At 43.8% G+C, this 25485-nt stretch overlaps 1 protein-coding gene across 3 annotated transcripts in view; it reads left to right on the forward strand.

The window, feature by feature from the left end:
- The window catches only part of LOC140191369 (natural resistance-associated macrophage protein 2-like), a 69488-nt gene extending 44574 nt beyond the window's left edge, over nucleotides 1-24914 (forward strand). For all 3 annotated transcript variants that reach the window (XM_072248720.1, XM_072248719.1, XM_072248721.1), the window contains 6 exons: nucleotides 141-227; nucleotides 4725-4844; nucleotides 9066-9215; nucleotides 15068-15141; nucleotides 15863-16016; nucleotides 22294-24914. In XM_072248720.1, the coding sequence (XP_072104821.1) occupies nucleotides 141-227; nucleotides 4725-4844; nucleotides 9066-9215; nucleotides 15068-15141; nucleotides 15863-16016; nucleotides 22294-22434 (726 nt within the window). In that variant the 3' untranslated portion in view covers nucleotides 22435-24914. The remainder of the gene's footprint in view (nucleotides 1-140; nucleotides 228-4724; nucleotides 4845-9065; nucleotides 9216-15067; nucleotides 15142-15862; nucleotides 16017-22293) is intronic.
- Nucleotides 24915-25485: the final 571 nt, after the last annotated feature.

A 25485-nucleotide genomic window follows, 5' to 3' on the forward strand; every position in this document is an offset into this window, starting at 1 on the left:
ACATGTTTCCTGCCCGATGTCATCATGCTGAGCGTCACCAACAGTTGTACAAAAATGACACGTGGTTTTAAAGAGAAAGCCCCTGAGGAAAGACTGTGTCTCTAAATGTGGCTGACATTCTCCTTTTTTCTCTCCTGCAGCATGAGGTGTGTGCAGCCAGCCACAGTCCACATTCTCAACTTTTCCCAATCGATAACAATACTCTGAACGTTGATATTTACAAAGGGGTAAGTGCACCAGAGGAGCCTGTGCTCATGAGTGGGTCTTAATTTTGGTTAGTGTGTTTCTTTGCAACTCAATACAGCTCTTTACAACCATTTAATGGGATTTTTTCTAACCCATAACAGTTCTTTGAGCCTCAATAAGTCTTTTGGGATTTTAAGGTATCTTTATATATCCTACAGGTCTGCATTGCAGTCTATGCTTTGGAATTTTTTACCTTTGCACCATTCTCTGGGTCTTTACTGGTCTATCTGGATCTATTAGAGACACGGGAATGGCGTAAGAATTTGTTTTCATTGCTCTAAGAAGAGAGCAGCATATAGTTGAAAGCAGATATAGCCAGGAGTGGACCATGACTGCAATAAAACCAGATTTCCTCGGAGGACATCTTTGTGAGCGCCAGCCATGGCTGAGCTTGCTACTAATACCTGACGCCCAGTGGTCTGGATTGGGGGCTGTGTTCCAGAGAGGCAGAGGAGAGATCAGAAGGCCGAGCAGCTCAAAATCTGACAAAAAAAAGCAGAACAACAATTATGTTATGAAGATAGGTTGAGCGAGCTCAGGCTTTTCTCTTTGGAGTGAAGGAGAATGAGAGGTGACATGATAGAGATGTACAAGGTCTAAATCAAGAGGACAGCCAGAGACTTTTTCCCAGGGCAGAAATAGCTAATACCAGTTAGCATAATTTTAAGGTGATTGGAGGAAAGTATAGGGAGGATGTCAGAGTAGGTGTTTTACACAGAGACTGGTGAGTGCACGTTAGATACATTAGAGGTATTTAAGAGGATCTTAGATAAGCATACGGTAAATAGAAAATTGGAAGTCTATGTAGGAGGAAAGGGCTAAATTGATCTCAGAGCAGGTTAAAAGGTCAGCATAAGATCATGACTGAAGGGCCTGTATTGTGCTGTAGTGTTCTATGTTTTATGTTCTATTCTGGAAATACTCAATGGTCAGGCAGCATCTGTAAAGAGGGAAAAAAAACCAGACTGAACTTCCAGGTTGATGATCCTTCATCCAAACTGGCCAGTTAGAACATAGAACGTAGAACATTACAGCACAGTACATGATGTTGTGTCAACCTGATACAAACAGGAAAGGAAGGCAATCTGAATGTATTGAATTCGGCTTTGGGTTCTGAGGGCCATAACGTGCTCAGGTGGAAGATGAAGAGCTGTTCCCCAAGCTTATACTGGGCTTCACTGGGATGGCATAGGTGGCAACTACAATCTGCATTATGTTTTCCTGTTGATAACCTCAACGTACTGATGATGTATGGCATGATCTGTCTGGGTAGCACGTAAATAAAAATCTTTCACTCTCTCTGGGTACATGTGACAATGATAAATCATTTCCAATTTCCACCCTGCTCTCACTTTCACATTCCCATCCCTGACTTATTCTGTTCACTGTTATGACTCATCTGTCTCCATCTCAGGCGCCCACCTATCTCAGTTCCACCAACCCTACTTCCTGCAAGGATCCATTCCATTCCCCCGGTTTCTCCAACTCCATTATGTTTATTCTGAAGTTGAAATTTTCCCCACCAGTGCCTCTGAAATGCCTTCCTTTTAACCCCAATTTCCCTTCATGATATTATCAGAGGTTTTCATAGAGTCGGATTCATACAGCACAGAAATGGACTCTTTGGAACAACAGATCCATGTTGACCATGTTATCTACTTTAGTCTCATTTGCCTGCATACCCCTCTAAAAATTTTTTTCTGTCCATGACCCTCTCTAAATGTCTTTTAAATGTTGCAGTTCTCCCCACCTCTACCGTTTCCTCTGGCAGCTCATTCCATATACCCACAATCCTGGTCAGGTCACTCGTCTGAGTGCTACTGGTACCATGTAACCCAGTACTACCTGTCGGGTGGTCGAGTGGTCGGCGACTAAACCGGCTCCCCCACCAGGCTTGCCTGGTGAGGAGGGGGGCTAGACACCCTGCAGGACGAAAAACAAGACCTGTCAAAGGGTGGATGAACTCTCTTGTAGGGTCAACGGCCATCTAGCAAACACGTGCCATGAAGTGCGGAAAGGACATCCCTTGCATCGAAGCTTGGTCTGGCCATTCACTGCAACAGAACTTCCCCTAGTGGTCTTGGACCCCACCATGCCACTGGATCCAGGAGGGGATGTCGAGAGGGTGGGTCTGGACCTGTGCAACCCCCTACTCACCTAAAATCCATTCATGCACACCACTGTTCCTTTCTGAGGAATGGGGTACCACCCCACTAACTGACTGAAAGGAACCATCATCATCCTATGGGATGGATAGCTAGAGAGATACCCACAGCCCTCTGTGTGAAAAAGTTGTCCCTCAGGTCCACTTTAAACCTTCCCCCTCACATTTTAAACCAGTGCCTTTCAGTTTTAGACTCCCCTACCCTGGGAAAAGACTGTGAGCATATCTATGCCGCTCATGACTTTGTAGATCTATAATGTCATACCTCAGTCTTCTTCACTCCAGGGAAAACAGTCCCAGCCTTTCCAGTCTCTCCTTATAACTCAACCCTTAAGTCCCAGTAAAATCCACATGAATCTTTTCTGCACCCTTTAAAGCTTAATGACATCCTTGCTATAGGAGGGTGACTAGAACTGCACACATTACTCCAAGTGTGGTCCTACCAACAACTGATAAAGTTGCAACATAACGTCCTAACTGTTGTACTCAGTGCCCTGACCAATGAAGGCAAACATACCATACAGTTTCTTCATTGCCCTGTCTACCTGTGTCACCACTTTTTGGGAACAACATACTTATTCTTGCTGTTCTACAGCACTGTCCAGGACCTCGTCATTTACTGTGCAAGCCCTGCCCTGGTTTAGCTTCCCAAAATGCATCAATTCACACTTGTTTGAGTCAAATTCCTTCTGCCATTCCTTAACCCACTTCCCACAATGTCTGGCCCTGAGGATTTATCAACTTTTATGAACTTTAATACTGCTGACACCTCCTCTTTTGTAATGTGGTTATGTTTCTGGAAATCACTGTTTGTTTCCCCAAATCCCCAGCTTTCATGTCTGCCTTGAGTTCCATCACTAGATTTTTGCTAGACAGAAACCTGGTCACCAGCTGCTGGTTGTTGTGATGGGGTTAGGGCCACAGTGATGAGGGGAGATGGGGTCATGGCCCAGTGGTGGAGAGTGAGCATTTAGGATTTCACAAGTCAAGAGCCTTTTTATGTATCTTGAAGGCTACAGATTTGAACAGCTGTAAATTGAATTATACAACATAATTGTACAAATATTTATAAGCATTTACAGGTCTTAAGTTACTTTGAGTTTGTGGAAGTCTTTATGGATTCCAGCAGGTCATTACAATTGCTGTTGGCTTTCCTTGGGACATTCCTTGGTTTCACATACTCTCTGTGATATTTAATCATCTCTGCTCATGACCACAAGTCTTTACACTTTTTATTACAAGTCTTTATGCTTCTTAATCAATATGTATAGTCATTTATAAAATTTACAGGACCTCTTGCACCTTTATCGAAATCTCTTCCCCTGTGTAATTCTTTTCATACACAGGGTGTTGTATGAAAGTGTTGTATGAATCGTTTCATACGTACAACACTTCCTTTATTTACAGGCTTTCATTCATCTTTATGTACGTGTATGCATCTTCATTAGTTCCAAGGGTTTTTACAAGTCTGCACAGGTCATTATGAGAGTCTTGATCCATAATAGGAGATTTTATGGATCTTTATATATTTTCAAGTCCACTGGATTTTACAAGACTTGCAAGTCTGCTCTTTTCAGTTTTTTTATGAATCGCTGCAGATTATTGCAAATCTTTACAAGACTGTATCAGTTTTCTGGCAAGTTTTTAGAGAATTTCCCTAGGTATTTTCAAGGCCTTGCTTTATTCTTCAGACCTCTTAGGGCCTCTCTGATGCTTTGAGACTTAATGTGTCTTTACATGTGTTCTTGGGTACTTACAGGTTTTTACCAGGCTTTATGGCTCTGGTAAATTAAGAATAATAAACAGAGAGATGTGATGGATGGTTGGAGCAAAGTATGCACTGGTGTTCCAGCTGGCTTTGCTGTGTACTCATACGGTATCTTCAACCAAGATCTGCAGATGACACCAATCGTTAAGGTTTAACAATGGTGAAGGTGAAAGACACATCAATGTGCTGAGGAGATGAGTGGTCTGGGAAACAGATGGTGCAGGACATCTAGTGTATAAATCCATTAGGTTACTTAGAGGGTGAACAACAGCAGCAAAGGCAAATAAAGTCATCAGTCATTCTTTTTGGATCCTGGACTTTACAAATGGAAATGATTCTAAACAGCTTCACTAGGCTGGTTCCAGGCATGAGAGGTCAGAGGAGAAGCTCAAACTGAGTGACAAGGATGTACTGACGATCTGAGAGATGTTTCTTTCCTTCCAGTGACAGCAGCAGTGCCATCTGACTCTAGAAAACAAGGAAGTTTACAGATCAACATTATGGCTGCACTCAAGTCAGTTAACCACCCTTTTTCTTTGATCACAGGGTGTGGTGTTGGGCTGCTATTTCGGACCTGCTGCTCTATACATCTGGGCCATTGGCATCTTGGCTGCAGGTCAGAGTTCAACCATGTCAGGGACATACACTGGACAGTTTGTCATGGAGGTAAACTTTGACTTTGTTCAGTAAACTGCAAATATAAGATACTATGGGGTTTACTGAGAATAAATACTTTTAAAACTGTACAAGGCTTGACTGTGAGACACTGGATTCAGTTCTGGTCTCTCCCACAGTGAGCACTGGGTCCATTTCTGGTATCTCCACTGTGAACACTGGACCTAGTTCTAGTCTCTCCCACCATGAGCATTGTATCCAGTTCTGGTCTCTCCCATAGTGAACACTGATCTAAACTCTCCTTATAGCTCATTCCTCTAATCCAGGCAGCATCCTGGTAAATCACTTCTGCACGTCTCTCCAAAGCCTCCACAGCCTTCCTATAATGGGGAGACTAGAATTAAATGCAATACTCCAGATGTGGCCTAACCAGAGTTTTATAAAGCTGAAACATTACTTTCTGACTTTTGAACTCAATGCCCTGACTAGTAAAGGCAAGTATGGTATATGCCACCTTAACCACCCTACCAACCTGTGTTGACACCTACAAGGAGCTGTGAAATTGGACTCCAAGATCCATCTGTACATCAATACTGTTAAAGGTCTTGCCCTTAACAGTATACTGTCCCTTTATAGTTGATCCCTCAAAGTACAACGGTTCATACTTGCCTGGATTAAAATCCATTTGCCATTTCTCTGCCCATATCTGCAAATGATCTATATCCCATTGTATCCTTTGGCAACCTTCTATGCTATCTACAACACTGCCAACCTTTGTATTGTCTGAAGGCTTATTAACCCACTCATCTACGTCTTTATCCAGGTAATTTATATACAGTGTATCAGAAACAACAGAGAGCCTAGTACAGATCCCTGCTGAAAACCATTTGTCACAGATATCCAGGCAGAGTAACTCCCATTGACCACTACTCTCTGTCCTCTATGGATAAACCAATTCCGAATCCAAATGGCAAAGTCACAGTGGATCCAATGCATTTTAACCTTCTGTATGAGGTTCTGATGAAGACCTTATCAAGTGCCTTACGAAAATCCATGTAGACAGCATTCACAGCTCTACCTTCATCATAAACAAATGAAATTCTGCAAGTGCTGGAAATCAAAAGCACCAGACGCAAAATGCTGGAGGAATTCAGCAGGTCAGACAGCATCTTTGGGAATAAAAAAAAAGTCAACAGTCCTGAAGAAGGGTCTCGGCCTGAAATATCGACTGTTTTTTCATTCCCATAGATGCTGCCTGACCTGCTGAGTTCCTCCAGCATTTTCTGTGCGTTGCTCTACCTTCATCAATCACCTTCATCTCCCTTTTGAAAAACTCAATCAATTCAGTAAAACTCAACATGCCCCATGTTATGTTACTTCTGTTTAAACGTAACGTGGGTTAACAGTAAAGAATCATATTCTGGAAGAATTAGGGAACTTTTATTTACAGTAATAAACAAACACGTCTTAACCCAGCCACGTGCCAGAACATTCTGGCAATCCCACACAAGCTCAGCGCTCTGTCCAATCATGTACTGGCACATCATTGCACGTGATATCACCACATCTTCCTTTCCTTAAAAAGAAAAACAATTAACAACGTTAATCAAAACACATCTATATCAGATAACTGAAACTCTGAAGTTGGCTTTTTCTTTTCTTTGCGATTTCTTTTTAACACTGCTCCTTCCTCTGTTTGGACCATGTATGATCTGGATTGTAGTTCAAGTACTGTAGCTTTCTTAATTCCTTCCATTTCCATTTGTAATGAAATACAAATCTTCTTTTCCTCATCTAATTCATTCATTAACTGTGTAATCTCTTTTTTATGCTGAGACTTCATCATTTCAATAAAACTTATCAATTCCATTACTTGTGCTTTCACTGCTTCCTTATACTGTGCCCACTGTGAGCGTTCTTGCTCTAGACAGTGATGAAACTGAATCTCATATTCTCTCAGTGTCTCTTTCATTATCACTTGTATTGAAGCAACCTCCTCCTGCCATTGCTTTTTCACATCATCAGTTGCCTCCTGTTTGGTCGTCTCAGACACTGCAGCTGCTGCTTTTATATTCTCCATGTCAGCATTTGCCTCCATGAGCTGGAGCTGCAGTCGAGTGACATCACCTTCTGCCGACTGTAATGCAACATTCTGTCGCTTCAGCTCTGTGTCACTATCCAAGACAAAAGTTCTTCTCACCAAATTAAGTCTTTCACAGGCAGATAAACCCAGGATTGACCGTACATTTTTTGGCACGACCACAAATGAAAGCGTGTGCACGATATTTTTGTGTGATACCTTTTTTACAGCGTTTACATTGCAGTTTTTGACAAAAAACTCTTCAGCCTGTAACGTCACAGTCTCAGAAGCTTTGCAAAGTGCCAAAGTCTTTTCAAAATTTAAATCTTGCTCTCTCAACAGCCTTTCTCTCACAGCATTATCTCGAATGCCACAAACAAGTCTATCTTGAATGAGAGAGCCCGTGAGCAATCCAAACTCAGATGTTCTACTACGCTTTCTTAACTCAGTAACATACTGATCAATTGTTTCAGCAGCTCTCTGCGCACATGTGAAGAATTTATATCGCTCATATGTTAAATTATGCTTAGGTATACAAAATACTTCAAATCTGTCCGTTATCAACTTTAAATTGAAATTATCTCCATCTTCAAAGACAAAATTATTATATACCTCTACTGTGTCATTCCCGATTACATGGAGCAAAAGCGCAGCTTTGGTTTTTTTCCGATCTTCCTTCACAATCGATCACCGATAAGTACAGTTCAAACTGTTGCTTGAATATCCTCCAATTCTCAGCTACTTTTATTAGAGAACTTTTATAGAGATATAGAGATAAATATAGAGAACTTTTATTTATTTACAGTAATAATCAAATACGTCTTAACCCAGCCACGTGCTGGAACATTCTGGCAATCCCGTGCATGCTCAGTGCTCTGTCCAATCATGTACTGGCACATTATTGCATGTGATATCACCACACCCCACACAAAGCAAAGCTGAATGTCCCTAATTAGGCCATGGTTTTCCAAATACTCATTAATCCTATCCCTAAAAAGTTTTCTCCAGGAACTTCACACTGATAGATCTGTAGTTTCTAGGGTTATCCCTATTTCTTTTCTTCAATAACGAAACAACTTTAGCTACTCGTCAAGCCAAACATTAAATCATTCTGAATCCAAACATCGATTTCCTCCCCTTCACCATTTCCCATCCCCTTATCAATCTTTCACCTTATCTCCTTGCCTGCCCATCACCTCCCTCTAGTGCTTCTCACCCCCCCCCCTTTTCTTTCTTCCATGGCCTTCTGTCTCTTTCACCAGTCAACCTCCCAGCTCTTTACTTCATCCCTCCCCTCCCGGTTTCACCTATCGACTGGTGTTTCTCTCTCCCCTCCCCCCACTTTTAAAATCTACTCCTCAGATTTTTTTTTCCAGGCCTGCCGAAGGGTTTTGGCCCAAAACGTCAACTGTACTCTTTTCCATAGATGCTGCCAAGTTCCATAGTTCCTCCTGCATTTTGTGTGTGTTGCATTAAATCATTTATTGCTTGGATTATGAAGGTCTTGGTTTCTTGGGGCAATTGAACACAACTGGGCCAGCTACAATGTCTTGTGTATTCATCCCGTGACAATCCAGAATGCACTGTTACGTAGCCAGCAACTGAAGGGGGAGGCAAGATTCGGTCAGAAGCAGAGACACACAAGAGTGCAGATGCTGGAATCTGGAGTAACACATAGTCTGCTGAAGGACCTCAGCAAGTCAGGCAGCCACTGTTGTGGGGGGGGAGGGGCTGTCAACGTTTCGGGTTGAAACCCTGCATTGGGACAGAGTGGAAAGGGAAGATGGCCAGCATAGAAAGGGGAGGGAGAGGGGTGACGGGGAACCAGTGGGTGTTTGGCGGACTGAGGAGGAGTGAAGAATGATAGGCAAACGGAGGGAGGGGTGGGGTTGGGAGACAGGGTCAGGTGGGTGATATATGGAAGCACATAGCAAAGAGGCTGATGGAGCCAGGCATTCGGGGTGGGGGGAGGGTGAAGGTGGAGACAGCTGCTGGAGGGGGATCAGCAGGAACGCAGTGCTGCCACTGCTGGACACTGACTTATGAGGAAGGTGAAAATGGAAACTATTCCAGGGAAGGTAAAGGGCAGCTGGATCCAGATGGGAGTGGGGTATGGGTGGTTGCTGGTGGGTGAAGGCAGATAGCATTCTCACACCAACCTGTTCATCTCAACGTCTGTTTCCCTTCCTCAGGGTTTCTTGAACCTCAAGTGGTCTCGCTTTGCTCGTGTGGTCTTCACCCGGACAATCGCAATCACTCCCACCTTGTTGGTTGCTGTTTTCCAGAATGTGGACACATTGACAGGAATGAATGATTTGCTGAATGTTCTGATGAGTTTGCAGGTGAGGAGCTTTCACTATGACTGTAAACCCTAGGCTGGCCTACACTGGTGGGGCATATTACCCCTGCAGGCTCTGTGTTGTACCTCTAAAGGGAAAGGTCCCTTTGAAACATCTAATGTGTAGGTAATAATATTACTAAGCTGCTGGAGGAGGTACCTGACTGTCAGTGAGTGACTGACTGGAAAATGTATTTATCATCCACTTTATCAGTTATACATTGGCGTAGAAATTCATTTTCAATGCTGAAAAAATGGTTAAATAGGGCAAAAGAATATTGGGATCATTTCCAGACCTCAGTGCTGTTTAGGGTGTTCTGTCAGGAGCTTCGTTTGGATTAGAATGGTGATTCTGGTATGAAATTCACATCGATGACATCAGTAACAGGGAACACCTATTTCGAGCTTTACCAGGGGTTTTTCAACATCTCTGGTCCAGGAAACATCATTCACAGATCCACAGAGAGATACAGCATGAGAACAGGCCCTTCGGCCCACTGAATCTGTACTGGCCATTAATCATCCATTTCCACTGATCCCATTTTATTCTCCCCACATCCCCATTAACTCCCCCCAGATACTAACCCTCACCCACATGCTAAGGGACAACTTACAGTGGCTGATTAACCCACTGACTTCCACACCTTTGGGATGTGGGAGGAAAGTGGAGTGCCTGGGGTGGGTGTTTGGGAGGTGGGAACCATGTGGATACAGGAAGAATATGCAAACTCCACACAGATAACCATAAGTCATAGGAGCAGAATGAGGCCACTTGGCTCATCAGATTTGTTCTGCCATTCCATCATGGTTGATTTATTATCCCGGTCAATCCCATTCTCCTTCCTTTTCCCCATAACCCTTGACACGCTGACTAATCAAGAAACTATCAACTTCTGCTTTAAATACACCCAATGACTTGGTCTCCACAGCTATCTGTGACAATGAATTCCACAGATTCACAACCCTCTGGCTAAAGAAGTTCCTCTTCATCTCTGTTCTGAATGGACACCCCTCAATTCTGAGGCTATGCCCTCTGGTCCTAGACTCCCCTACTTTAGGAAACATCTTCTCCATGTCCACTCTAACTAGGCTTTTCAATATTCTGTAGGTTTCAGTGAAATCCTCCTCTACATCCTTCTAACTTCCAGCGAGTACAGGCCCAGAGCCATTAAATGCTCCTTATACATTAACCCTTTCATTCCCTGGATCATCCTCGTGAACCTCCTTTGGACCCCTTCCAATGCCCACACACCTTTTCTTAGATAAGGGATCCAAAACCACTCACAATACTTGAAGCGCGGTCTGGCTAAATCCTTATAAAGCCTCTGCATTATATCCTTGCTTTTATATTCTAGTCCTCTCAAAATAATGCTAACATTGCATTTGCCCTCCTTACCACAGACTCAACCTGCAAGTTGTCCTTTAGGGAATCCAACATGAGGACTCCCAAGTCCCTTTGCACCTCTGATTATTGAATTTTTTTCCCTGCTTAGAAAATAGTTTATTCCTTCTGCCAGAGTGCATGACCATACGCAATATTCCATTTGCCACCTCTTTGCCCATTCTCCCAATCTGTCCAAATCCTTCTGCAGACTCCCTGCTCCCTCAGCACAACCTGCCCCTCTAACTATTGTCCACAAACTTGGCCACAAAGCCATCAATTCCCCAGGCTGCTGCAGTCTCCTGTGCACCCTCACTGCTTACTCCACACTCGGCCTGCTTCCCCTTTCCAGTGACTTCCCTAAACTCCAGACCAACTTCCAATGGGCTTTGTGCCAAAGGGGCAATCTATGCATGGAGCCATAGACCGTAGGTGAAGTCTTCTCTGAAACTTCTCATCTATATTCACTGGGAGGACATTGTGGCTGGAGATTTCAGAAAGAGGAATATTGAAACTTGAGAGTACATTATCATTAAAAAGGAGGTGATATTAGTTGGCTCAGTGGGTATGGAGGTGGATAAATCCACAGGGCCTGATGAGGTGAATCCCAGGCTGCTGTGGGCGATGAGGAGGAGATTGCTGGGATCCTGTTGGGGATGTTTAAATTTTCACTGACTACAGGTGAGGTGTCAGATGACTGGAGGACAGTGAACGTGGTATCTTTATATAACAAGGGCAGAGAGAATAAGCCAGGTCATTACTGAGTCTGATATCAGTGATGGGGAAGCTATTGGAATAGTTTCTGAGGAATGGAATTAAACTGCACTTGGTAAGTAAGGTAGGAGTTAATTCAAAGGAAGCATGGTTTTGTCTGACCAACTTAATTGTGTTTTTTGATGAGGTAACATTTGCAGAATTGGCAGCAGCGCAGTTGATGCAGTCAGTGTGGATTTCAGTAAGGTCTTTAACAAGGTGTCACATGGAGGGCTGGATTGAAAGGTTAAAAGTTAGTTGGTAAATTGGATTCAAAATCGGCTTGGTGATTGAAGACGAAAGGTGGTGTTGGAGGGTTGTTAATGTGATTGGAAGCCTTTGACCAGAAGTGTACCATCGGGATTGGTGCTGGGACCCTTGCTGTTGTTGTAATGCATCAAGACTTGGATGTCAATGTTGGATGTCTAATTAGTAAGCTGGTACATGACACAAAAAGCAGTGTTGCTTTCGATGGTGAGGAGGGTAGTGTCAGGTTAAAGAACGATATTGATCAGTCAGCAAAGTGAGCAAGTTTACAGGGACCCACGTCTTCAGCAGCAGTGTGTATGCAGGTCCACAGGAGAGCCCTCACTGACACCTGTGACCTTTAGCGACCTCAAACGCAACCTGCCACATACACCTGAGCCACTCTCACAGGTGAAGTCAGGATCATGGTTGCTGACCTCTGTCACATCTCACGGTTTGCTGCTCACTGCAGCACTCACACTCCATACCCAAGGAGTGGGGACTTCACTTACGCCCTGTCAACACACCTGGATGAGGCCAACCAGGCACCAGGCCAATGCTCTTCCACAAAGTGCAGGCATTCAATGGCTAGGTGTTCACTCCTAGCTCAGAACTTCCAAGCATCCTCGTGCCTGGAGGGCAGTAGCAGCTCCTCGCACCCAGCACCCCTCTCCTCAGGTTTGTCTGTTTTCTCTCCAAGTCTCTTATAATATATCGCCCTCACCTTCCCTTGGTCATCTGCAGTCACACTTCACATTGCTGCACTCAGTTCAAGCTACAGCAGGGCTGGGTGAGAGGACTGGAGAACTGGGCTGTGACTGGCTCTTCGTTGAATTGGAAGACACCCACTAGAGATAAAGGCAAGCTTGCAACATGCCTTTCCTATCCTGATCCACTTTCAGAGAGATATGGACTTGCACCCCAAGATCCTTCTGTACTCTAATGCTAGCAAAGTTCCTGCCATTTATTATCTACAGTACATTCTTACATGTGACCACCCAAAGCGCAACAAAATTCTATTTGTCCACATTTGCATAGTGTTTAGTGCAACACCATTATGGCTCGGGGTGTTGGCGTTCACAGTTCAATTCTGATGTCCTCTTTAAGGAGTTTGTACCTCCTCCCCGTGAACGCGTTGGTTTCCTCTAGGTGCTCCAGTTTCTTCCCATCGTCCAAAGATGTACCTGTTAGTAGGTTAATTGATCATTGTAAATTGTTCTGTGATTAAGCTGAGGTTGAATCAGTGGGTTGCTGGGCGGTGTGGCTCGTTGGGCCGAAGGGCCTGTTCTGTGCTGTCTCTCGAAACAAATGAATGTTGAATGGATCTATACACTGAATCCTTTGATGACCTTCCTCATTATGCACAGCCCTCTGTCTTCTATGGCCAAGCCAAATTTGAATCCAATCTATTAGGTTTCCATGGATTCCATAATCTTTTGGACCAGCTGACCATGATGGACCTTGATGACTGCTTTACTAAAGTCTATGTAGACAGCATTCATCACCCTACCTTCATCAATTACCACTGCTCAAAAAATTCAAATTAAGTTGGGAAGACATGACCTCCCCTGCACAAAACCATGATGACTATCTCTAATGTCAATGCTTTTCCCAATGTGTGTAAATCCTATCCCTAGGAATTTTCTCCAGTGATTTCCCTACCACTGCTCACTGGCCTTTAACTTCCTGGTTTGCTCCTGTTGCCCTGCAACAGGAGAACAACATTAGCTATTCTCCAGTCCTCTGGGACCTCACTAAAGAGGTTACAGAGATCTCTGTCAAGGCCCTAGCAATCTCCTCTCTTGCCTCTCTCAATAACCGTGGATAGATCACAGCAGGCCCTGGGGACTTATCTACCTTAATGTTCTTCAAGAGTCCTAACGCCTCCACCTTCTTGATATCAACATGCTCTAGAATATCAGCGTACCTCTCCCTGATCTCACTATCCTCCATGTCCTTCTCATTGGTGAATACGTTTGATTAGTATCATCCACTTCCTCTGTCCGTAGGCACAAATTCCGTCCTTTGTCCTTGAGTGGTCCTACCCTCTCCATTGCTACCCTCTTGTCTTTATGTAGGTGTAAAACTATCTTTAATCTGAATCAACAAGGGCATTCCATGGCCCTTTTTACCCCTCCTGACTCTCTATTTAAGTTCTCTCCTGCTTCCTTAAAATTCCTCAAGGCGCCTGTCCAATTTCAGCTTCTTAAGCCCTTATACACTTCCTTTTCCTCTTTGACTAAACTGGCAATATCTCTCATCATCCAAAGTTCCTGAACTTTGCTGTCCTTGTCTTTCTCCCTCACAACAACATGTTGGTCCTGAATTCCAACCAGCTGGTCTTTAAACAACTTCCACATGTTAAGGTGTGGACTTGCCCAGTAATAGCGGCTCCTAACCTACTCTTCCCAGCTTCTGCCTAATACTGTTGTAATTAGTTTCTCTATTTAAGCACCTTCCTTTGATGTCCAGACTTATCCTCATCCAAAACCAGCTGAAAACTTATGTAACACCCGCTTCACCTAGCAGCTTAATCTAGGGGGTAATAACCCCCTTTCCCGGCCAAACTCAATAAATCTTGAGTGGATGCAGCACGATGTGTCCCCTGTGCCAAATCAGTACCCAGAAATAATGAACAGTACACAATATGCGGTTGAACGATTAAGATTTATAACTCTTACTTTGACTATGTGGTTAGTAGAGAAACAAAATATAAAAGAAAAAGGCGCCAATAATCTTATTAAACAGTCTGTGCACAAATCATTGGAGCTCACTCGGCAAGATCTTCTATCCACCATTCGATCTCCTCCGTGCATCGCCGACCCCAGACTCCTGCCCGGAGTCTGCCCGGTTGGGCAACCCACTGACTCGCTCAAGTCGCGTCTCCTCTCTTCATTCCCCTCGCGCCTTCTGGCAAAAGCCCGCGAAACCGACAGCTTTCAGACACACAAGAAAGAATAACATTTCCCCCATTGGATAGTCACCCGTTATCTCTAGTTATAACCCAAACATTGCTGCTACAGAGAAACCACTACCTCATCAGTTAACATTACAGAGAAGCCATTACATTAGCCTTAGCAGTTAACATTACAGAGAAGCCCTTACACTTACAGTTGAGGTTATTGTTCCCTAAGTGCTTTTTCCCACTGAAACTCCAATCACCTGGCCAGGCACACTACCCAATGCTTTCTTGCATTGCTGGTTACAAGGACACATCTGCCTGGAGATAATCAAATACTGAACAGCACCTCCGCTGATGGGGTGGGACAAGATGTTGTCTCTTGAAGAAACAGTTTCACATGATTACTTCTGAAAGCTGTGGTTTAGTGTACAATTTTGTTGCACTTGTTTCCCAAGTGGACTGTTCTAGTGGTGAGGAAGGCAGCATGTTTATTTCAGTGGTATATGTGTAATTCTGGTTTATTGACAACGACACTGTCGCCAGCTTGAACAAATAATCTTTCAACTCTCTGCAGCTGCCGTTTGCGTTGATCCCAGTGTTGACGTTTACCAGTATGACCTCAATAATGCATGACTTCGTCAATGGTCTGTAAGTAGTATGACACTTAGTCTGTACGTAAAGAATGACTGTATTGGTGAAGAGCTAGAGGATGACCTGGCAATGATAAACTGAAATAGTGTGCACAAACAAGCAACTGTGGGAGAAATGTATTAAAACTAAGCACTGTTCCAGCTTTGCAAGATAGACACAGAACATAGAGCACAGAACTTTACAGCATAGTACAGGCCCTTCAGCCCATGATATTGTGCTGTCATTTTAACCTACTCTAAGATCAACCTAACTCTTTCCTTCTACATAGCCCTCCATTTTCATACCATGCATGTGCTGCTCTAACAGTTTCTTAAATGCCCCTAATGCCTCTTCCACCACCCTTGGCAAGGCCCTCTGTCGGGTTGGTTGTGTGGTGAACCAATCTATTTTCTGTTAACCCATTAATGCTTCACTTGTATAAAAAGAACCAGAAGTAAAGGTACTTGAACTACAGAGCCACTGTGTTGCATTGTTAACAGGAAAATTGGTTTCAATGCTTTTTTTGGTTTGCCGCTAAGACTGGCAGTGAACAAGTGTCCAGATGTCAGGTCCCTGGTTTGAAAGTAGCACATACATTGCACCACATCACTCCAGATGGAGCAGATGTCACCTGGCTGTTTACCATGGTAAAGCTGATGTACAGTAGCTATGTTGACAGATCTGTGTGATTACTTAGTGCCACACTAATGTCTCCTGGATTCTTTCTATTTTCCTCCAGCATTTGGAAGATCATCGGTGGAATTATCATTCTGATCATCTGCTGCATTAACATTTATTTTGTGATCGATTACGTTTCAAATCTGGGTATCATGGCAGTCTACATCGTAGCAGCTATTGTGGCAGTTGCCTATTTGTCTTTTGTGTCTTACTTGGTAAGTTCTAGAATATTCCCTCCTTGATTTGGAAATATGGTACCACAGGCAGTTTTGCTGTTTGATGACATGGTGGGCCTAATTCCCCTGCTGTCTTTTCCCTTTAATACTGCTGGCCAAGAAAATTCAATCGGTCTCAGTTTTAAAACTAACAATTACTGTTAGGGAATTAGCATTCCAAATTTCTATGGACTCTCCATGTAGAAGTGTGTACTATCCCTAATTTTCAAAGGCCTGGCTCTTATTTTTAGAGCTTAGTATAGGGGAAGTTTGGATAGGTTGGGACTTTATTCTGTGGCGTGTAGGAGAATGAGGGGAGATTGTGAGGGGTGTCGGTATGGCAGGCAGGCTTTTTCCACTGAGGTTGGGTGAGACTAGAACTATAAGTCATAAATTCAGAGTGAAAAGTGAAATGTTTAAGGGAGAATACAAGGGAGAACTACTTCACTCAGAGGGTGGTGAGAATGGAATGAGCTGCCTGCAGAGATGGTGAAAGCGGGTTCGATTTCAATACTTAAGGGAAATTTGGCAAAGCATATGGATGAGAGGGGCATGCAGGGTCAATTGGCTTGGGCAAAATAACAGTTCAGCACAGACTAGATGGGCCAAAGGGCCTGTTTCTGTGCTAGTGCTCTATGACTCTATTTATACCCTCATAATTTTGTACCCCAAAATCAGGTCCCCCCATCCTTAGCCTCCTTCACTCCAGGGAGAACAGACCCAGCTTCTCCAGTCCCTCCTCATAACTGAAAGACTCCATCCCAGGCAACAGCTTGGTGAATCTCCTCTGCATCCTCTCCAGTGCAGTCACATCCTTCCTATAGTGTGGTGGCCAGAAATGCACACAGTTCTCCAAGTGCAGTCTAATTGGTGTTTTATACAGTTGCACCAAGACCTCCCTGCTGTTATGGTCCAAGCTCCAGCTAATGAAGGCAAGATTCCCATATGCCTTCCTCACCACCCCATCTGCCTGTGTTGCCACTTTCAAGGATCTTTTCAACATGTGGGAAATCATGGGGAAGCAAGGATCCAACCAGAATTACACACTCAGGGGAGAATGCTGTGAAGAAAATGAGGTAAAAGTGCTGAGGGATGGAATTCATCAACACTGAGATAGGCAGGGATTGATCAAGGATAGTCAGTACAGTTTTGTTGGTGGAAGATTGTGCCTGACTAATTTTAAATTTTCGAAAATATACCGCTGAGGGCAATGGGATTGATGTGGTCTACCTGGACTTCAGTAAGGCCTTCAACAAGGTCAGTCACCCAAGTTCCAACGCAAGTTGACTGTTTAAATAGTTCAGCACAGACTAAATGGGCCAAAGGCCCTGTTTCTGTGCTGTACTTTTCTATGACTCTATGACTATGGATCCAAAGTTGGCTTGGTGATTGCAGACAAAGGGTGACAGCGAAGGGTTGTTTTTGTGATTGGAAGCCTGTGACCAGTGGTACCACAGGGATCAGTGCTGGGACTCTTGGTGCTCATTGCACAGTATACGTTAATGATCTAGACATGAATGTAAGACAAATGATCAGTAAGTTTGCAGATGACATGGAAAATGGTGATGTAGATAGTGAGGAGGGTAAACTTAGGGTATCGAATGATATTGATCAGCTGGTAAATTGGGCAGAGTAATGGTAGTTGAATTTTAATCCTGATGTGTGTGAGGTGATGTGCTTTGGGAGGTCTAATAAGGATAGGACATAGACTCTGAATGGTAGAGCTTGAGGAAATACTGAGGAAAAGAGGGACCTTGGTGCAGAAGTCCATAGGTCCCTAAAGGTGACAGCATGGGTAGATAAGGTAATGATGAATGCTTACATACCTGCATTCGCTGAAGCATACAGTAAAAGATTATGGAAGTTGGGAGAAGTGTGCACAGTTCTGGTCACCACACTGTAGGAAGAAGGAATGCAAATACACTGGAGAGGATGAAGAGAGATTCACCAGTTGTCTGGTAAGAACGATGCAGTTCAGAGGAAAAACTGGATAGGCTGAATATGTTCCCGTGAAGGCCGAGGGGAGTTGACAGGATAAACACAAGATTGTGCAGATGTTAGAACTCTTGAGCAATTTATATACAATGCTGGAGGAATTCAGCAAGTCAGGCAGCCTCTATGGAGGGGAATAAACGGTTGGAGCTTCAGTCTGAGACCTTTCATCAGGACTGAAAAGTAAGGGGGAAGAAACCAGAATAATCAGGTGGGGAGAGGGGTGAAGCTCTAGCTGGCAGGGGCAAGGTGGTTTGGTGAGGGAGGGGGAGATGAAGTAAGAAGCTGGGAGGTGATAGGGGTATAGGGGTGAAGAAGAAGGAATATGAGAGAAGAGGGCAGTGGACCATAGAAGAATGGAAAGGAGGAGGGGCAGATGAGGAGAAAGGGGTGAGGGGAACCAGAATGAAGAATGGATAAAGGGAGAAGGGGAGGTGGGAAGAAATTACAAAAATTTAGAGAAATCGATGTTCATGCCACCAGATTAGATGCTACCTAGATGAAATATGAGGTGTTGCTCCTTCAGCCTGAGTGTGGCCTCATCGGGCAATAGAGGAGGCCATGGACTGACATGTCAGAATGGGAATGGAAAGTCAAATTGAAATGGGTTGCCACTGTGAAACTCTGCCCTTCGTGGAAGACAGAGCGCTGGTGTTTAACAAAGTGGTCCCCCAATCGACATTGCGAGAAGTAAAGAAAAAATAGAGGACTCTGGCAGACTCACAGAAGGGGCAGGTGTAGCATTTGTCCTGCTTGCAGAGAAAAATGCCAGGAGGGAGATCAGAGGGGAAGGATGAGTGGACAAGGGAGTCATATAGAGAGCAATCCCTACAGAAAGCAGAGAGTAGAAGGAAGGGAAATTTGTGCTTTGTGGTAGGGTCCCATTGTAGAAGGCAGAAGTTATAGAGAATGATATGCTGGATACAAGGGGCTTGTGGGTGGTTGATCAGGACAAGGGGAACCCTGTCGCTGTTATGGCGGCAGGAAGGTGGGGTGAGGGCAGATGTGCAGAGAATGGAGGAGATGTGGGTAGCATTGTTGGTGGTAGAAAGGAAACACTGTTGTTTGAAGGAGGACATCTCAGATGTCCTAGAATGGAACGCCTCGTTAAGAACAGATGCAGTGGAGGGAAGACTGAGAAAAGGGAGTAGTATTCTTACAAATGACAGGGAGGGAAGAAGTATAGTCAAGATATTGTAACTGTGAAAGTCAGTAGGTTTATAAAATTGATGAGCTCAGCATGGGTGCAGGAAACAGCACCAATGTAGTCACCAATGTAGTTGGGGAGAGTTACCAGTTATGAAAGGTATACCAAATTATGAGAGGCATAGATTGGGTGAATACTAGTGAACTTTTCCCCATAAAACCAGAGGACATACAGTAGATTTAAAGCGAGGAGTGAAAGGGCTAGAGCGGTTCTAAGGAAATAGTTATTTTCTACCCAGAGGGAGATTGGATTCTGGAACGCATTGCCTGAGGGAGGGTGGGGGGTGGGTAGTGGAGGCAGAGAAGGGTATGGTAATTGGAATTGGTGTAGATGGGTACAATGGTCAGCATTGACATGGTGGACTGAAGGGCCTGTTTCTGTGCAGTGTGACTCTCAGTGCTCTACAACACTGTAAAGGTTTATATTCCTGCAATTCCCAGGTGTATCCAGCAGTAGAGAATTATGCTTCCTTTGGGCTTTTAAGATTTATGAGGAAGAAGTCTAAGGGCCTCCCCTGAGAGTCCAAAGGCCTCTCCTTATAGCTTGTGATTATTGTGGATAGAAACAGAAATCAGGTACCTGAGACCCAGATTGTGTTTATAATTGGTGGCAGATGTACTTAGTTGATCAGGTGACAATCCCAACTGCCCATAGGGGCTCGAGATTAAATGTTATTTACAGCACTTTTCCATAAAAGCTCCTGTCAAAATAGTTGAAGTCGGATTGTCACGTACCCAGTGACAGGTTAAAGAACCAGCAGAAATGGAAACCACTTTGGAGTCCAGTATTGCTATTAACTATGCAATACAGTAAAATAAAATCAGATATATAAAACAGGTTAGCAATGAATATATATATATAAAAGTGTGGAAATATATGAAAATCAAGCTTCTTCGAGTCTCGGGGTAAATAGATAGTCTTACGATGATGAGTAAAGTTCAGTTCAGTTTGTGGTATTGAGTAGAGTTGGGATGGAGAGAGAGAGAGGGAGAAATTTGAGTCTTCAGGTGAGCTGACCCTGTCGATCTTCCTGTTGTCCTCCGAAATCCTTTAGAAGTCACCGACTGTGACAACCACAAAGGGGACCATTCTTCTGTGGTGGAATTACCAACCCAGGCAAGGGTTGGACACAAAATTACTCCCCACCAGTCACGCCCTTTTCACACTGCGAGAGCCACTGATCGATCCTCCAAAACCCACTTTTTCTGTGGGCACAATAAAGCTCATTCAGTGTCCAAAACCATGTGTCTCCAGGTCTATTATCTGACCTTCTATTTATCTCACCGTGCTGAATACTAGCTGTCCATCAAGCAGCCCCTCCCTTCTTCCTCTCTGTAAGAATTTCCAAGCAGGCAGCGTCCTTGTAGAAAGTATAAACATGCTGTGAGCAGTCTTCGCCTCGCTCTCTCTTCCTTCCTCTCCTTTTAACAAGGTTTCTGTGTTGGGCACCTCTCTCTCTCTCTCTTTTCCAAAAGCACAGTTCATAGGGGTAATTCAGGACCCCGTCACAGGATAGTATTGTATGTTGCATTATCTGCAGATCTAAACCAAGATTAAATCAAGAATCCTTCAGAGTCAGGGCTGTAGTGTTAAATATGTATAAATCAACATTCTCCAAATAACTTTCTTCTGCATGTTAACTGAGATTTACTATACAGAGCCTCATAGTCTAGTTTTCTTGTTAAAGCAGAGTTCAGCAGTCTACCATCATATTCCAAGTGTCATTAAGCTTATTTACTGCAGGTTCCTTGAATGGTGGAGTGGATTCTGTTTTTCAACAATTATTGGATCAGTTTCAGTTGTCACACATTTCACAACTTCAGTGTACACTATTGCAAGATTGCACATATCCCTGCATTTAGCCTCACAGTTGTGACCTCAGGATTCAGCCTTTCAGGGACGCATGCGTACAATACAAGCAGTACTCTCCCAGCTACTGGATAGTGCTGCTTCAAGGATGGATGCTCCAATGCTGCCAGATGGAACAGAGGCTCCCAGGCAGCACTCCTGGGTTACTGGAGTTGTGAAAGAGCAGCTCCAGTAGCCGTCTCTTGTGCCTCCCAGATCTTGTCTACTTGTCCCAAATCTCTTAACCTTCTTTGTTCTGAGAAGGACAATCCTCCTGTTTTGTACTCCCTGCCTCTATGAATTCCAGGATCCCATACAATTTAACAATGCCCAGGCGTTTCACACTTCTCTGCGTTAAATTCCATCTGCCTCCTATTTGCCCATTCTGCCAGCCTCACTATGTCCTGGAACAGACAGTCACTCTCCTCCGTACAGACCATCACACTTCCAACCATGGGTCATCAGCAGGTTTAAACATATTACCCTGCACAACCGAGTCCAGGTCATGAATATATGTCAAAAGCAGTGGTCCCAGCACTGGCCCTTCGGGACACCGCTATCCGCATCTCCCAGTCTGGAAAGTAACACTTTCTCACCACTCTCTGCTTGCTGCCTTTAATTCAAGTTCCCCTCCTACTGCTGCATAGCCTTTAATTCCATGTTGTCATAGAATAATATAGCATGGAAACAGGCCCTTTGGCCTAACTCTTCCAGGCCAACCAAAGTACCCACCTAAGCTAGCCCCATGGTGACCATCTTTGGCCTATATCCCTCTAAATCTTTCTCATCCATCTATATACTTGTGCAAATGTATTTTAAATGTTGTTATTATATCTACCTCAACCACATCTTTCAGCAACTCATTCCATGTATGGACCACCCTTTGGATGAAGAAGTTGCCCCTCAGGTCCCTTTTTAAATTTTCTGCTCTCACCCTAAACCAGAGCCCTCAAGTTTTTGAATCCATAACTCTGTGGAAAAGACTGTGTGTGATTTTATTGATCTCTGCAATGTCACCCCTCAGTTTCCCATGCTCCAAGGAATAAAGTCCTAGCCTGTCCAACTTCTCTCCATAACTCAGGTACTCAAGTCCTGGCAACATCCTTGTTGACTGGTACTTTATCAAATAGATCCAGAATACCCAAGCTACACTCTGCAATAGTCCCCTAGACTTCTGGTTCTGTGAGCCACATACTTGGGCCTGACTGTTTTTTGTCTGACTCTCTGCAGGTGTGGTTTTGTTTGGTTGCTATGGGTGTCCCATTCTTGGACTGCGGACATGACAACCAAAACAGCACGATGATTGTGGAAGACCAAAGTCAGGTATTTCAACGAATAGGGTCAATCCGTTTGGCAGATGGGAGTACCTGATGAAGAGATCCTGTCAGAGATTACTGAGAACTACTTGTTTTGCTGATATGACCTTTCTCAACTGGGACTGAGTTGGAGCATCGTATGTAAATGATTGTCATAAATTAGTTTGAATACTTGATTCATTAGATCATGACTTAGAGAAGTTATTTCTAATTAAAGGCAAAGTCTGATACTGCACATTTCCTTTTGGGAACCATCAAACCACAGGAACACGCAACTAAGGGGCCAGCGTGTCACACATCAAGTCATGGAGTCATACAGCATGGAAATAGGTCCTTTGACTCAACTGGTCCATGCCGACCAAATTGCCCCCATCCAAGCTAGTCCCATTTGCCAGTGTTTGGTCCATATCCTTCTAAACCTTTCCTATTCATGTACCTGCCCACCTGTCTTTTAAAATGGTTGTGGAAATTCCCCATAGGAAGTGAAATCTTAATGTTCATTGTTGTCAAGGGACACTACTGCAGGCATGACCCTCCTTACTAAGTCATAGAGTCATAGAGTACTACAGCAAATAAACAGGGCCTTTGGCCCATCTAATCCATACCAGCCCGATCTGCCATGTTCCATCTATGTGCACCCGGACCATATGCCTTCAAACCCCTCCCATCCATGTATCTGTCCAAATTCCTCTTAAATGTTACAATTAAACTCGTATCTACCACGTCCACATTTGCATCATCCTGTGAGTGAAAATGTTTCCCTTCACATTCCCTGTAAATACTTCACCTTTCACCCTAAACCTATGACCTCTAGTTCTAGTCTCACCCAACCTGAGGGAAAAAAGTCTGCATGCATTCACTTTATCTATACCTCTCATAATTTTGTATACCTCTATAAGATCTCCACTCATTCTCCTGTGCTCAGGGGAATAAAATCCTAACCTGGTCAACCTTTCCCTATAACTCAGGTCCTCAAGTCCTGGCAACATCCTTGTAAATTTTCTCTGTACTCTTTCAAGCTCAAACTGTAGGTGGGTGACCAGAACTGCACACAATGCTCCAAATTCGGCCTGACCAACTTCTTATACAACTTCAACATAACATCCCAATTCCTGTACTCTATACTTTGATTTATAAAGGTCAATGTGTCAAAAGGTCTCTTTACAACCCTATCTACCTGTGATGCCACTGTGAGGCCATGACCCAGTTAGCAGATCAAACCCACTTCTTGATAGGCACCAGTGGGCCACCCTATGGGAGGATGGGCTTAAGAAACAGGGACAACTTCAACACCAAAGAACAGGTGATTAAAATATTTTGCTGCTTATTGGAATAAGGTAGAAGGTGACATGTTGGGGTTTGTAGGCCTCTTGGGTCCTCTATTCATGGTGGATAATCACACTACTCAGCTTCAAAGTGTGCTCAAGATGTGTTTGAAGCACAATACACACGCGATCTGCTCCTTATAGACCCTGCACACTCCGCTATGGGGTAGCAGTGGTTAGCAATGGGGATTCCTTCATAAACTGCATAATTTCCCAATGTAATTTTGAATAACCTTATATTTCCGCCCCTTTAAGAAAATCCTAATCTGGTCTGAAGCCCTCAATGACCTAAGTAAATATTGCCTCACTTTTTTGGGAAAAGAAATTGGAGTCTGTAGAGGTGAGGATACAGAGGGAAAGTAAGAAATGGGCCATATAGTAGAGTGTGAAGGATAGATTGTGGAAGAGAGAGGGAGAAGGGCAGAAGACAGATTTGGGAAGCAGACAGAGACTGAAGGGCAGAGACAGGGTAAAGGATAGCACAGTAGAGGAGGGGAGAGGCAGAAGGTAGAGGTAGGGGGATAGGTAGAGGGAAAATCACATTCCTAACAGTGACCTCGATGAGCTCCATAGGCACTGCTAACATCCACCCTATTCACACCAACCATCTCTGTGTCCTGTCTGTGAGACTTCCAACCACAGTTAAATTTTGGATTTGTATATAAATTAAATTATGGTCACATAGTTTAACTTAAGTTAGCACTAAGTCATTTCAGTTCTTCACCAATTGGGCTGTCTGTATCTAACAGTGGAAACTGCAGGTACTAGGTACCAAGTGTGTATGACAACAACATCGGCCCACTGCCATTACAGTACCAAGCCCCTATCAACAGCAGAACTGTCCAACATAGGGAGAAGCGGCCAAAGATGCCTTCAGATATGGAGGTTCTCCTGAGCTGTGCAGTGCTTGGGCTTTGTCTCTTGAAATCATCCAAGCTGCCCTATGCGAACCAAGGATTATTCTGCTTGGGACTTGAAAGAATATCAGGGAAGATCCTGATACTGTTCCCCTTACATGGTTCCCAAGTTCCTCTTTAGTTACAGACTCATTTCCAGTAGCTGGTGCCAGGTTTCAATCTGTACAATGAACAACACATCCAAGAGAAATGGAAGATTATACTAGTGAGCTTTCTCATGGAATAATTTTGTTAATATTTGAATTTGTATTTTGAAATTATTCTCAAGGTGTACATATTAAAAATTAAATAAATAATTGTTCTTAACGGAAGCAATTATGTATGTTTTCCACCTCCAGAAGTTCAAGTTGATTGTTGTGGGCATTCACATACCCAGGGTATAAATGCCATGAAAGTGAGCATTTTTCAACAGCAGCACAGTTACAAACATGGCAAATATAAGTGAACATACACTTAAAATAACATAAATTGTACATAATTTACTCACAATTAAAACAAAATAAACTTAACAACACAAGTACAAGTAGAGAGAGAGAATAAGGAAATCCAGTCTGAGGTCGCGTTTGGGTTTTTCAAGTGGGTTCAAGAACCTGATGGCAGTATAGAAGAAGCTGTTGTTTAACCTTGAGGTGTAGGCCTTCAGGCTCCTGTACCTCTTGTCTGATGGCAGCATTGAGAAGATGGCATGATCTGGATGATGATGCCTTATTATTGCAAAGTTGCAGACTCCTAGCTGGGCTCCAGATACCATAGTGTGATCTCAGTACCTCCTATTGGAATGGTACTCACCTCTGACTTCCAAGGGTGCACAGAGAGCAGCAGCAACATCAGTCCACCTGCAGTTCATGCTTCCATTAATAAGAT

The sequence above is a fragment of the Mobula birostris genome, chromosome X (genome assembly GCF_030028105.1).
Source record: "Mobula birostris isolate sMobBir1 chromosome X, sMobBir1.hap1, whole genome shotgun sequence".
In the NCBI taxonomy this organism is placed as follows: domain Eukaryota; kingdom Metazoa; phylum Chordata; class Chondrichthyes; order Myliobatiformes; family Myliobatidae; genus Mobula; species Mobula birostris.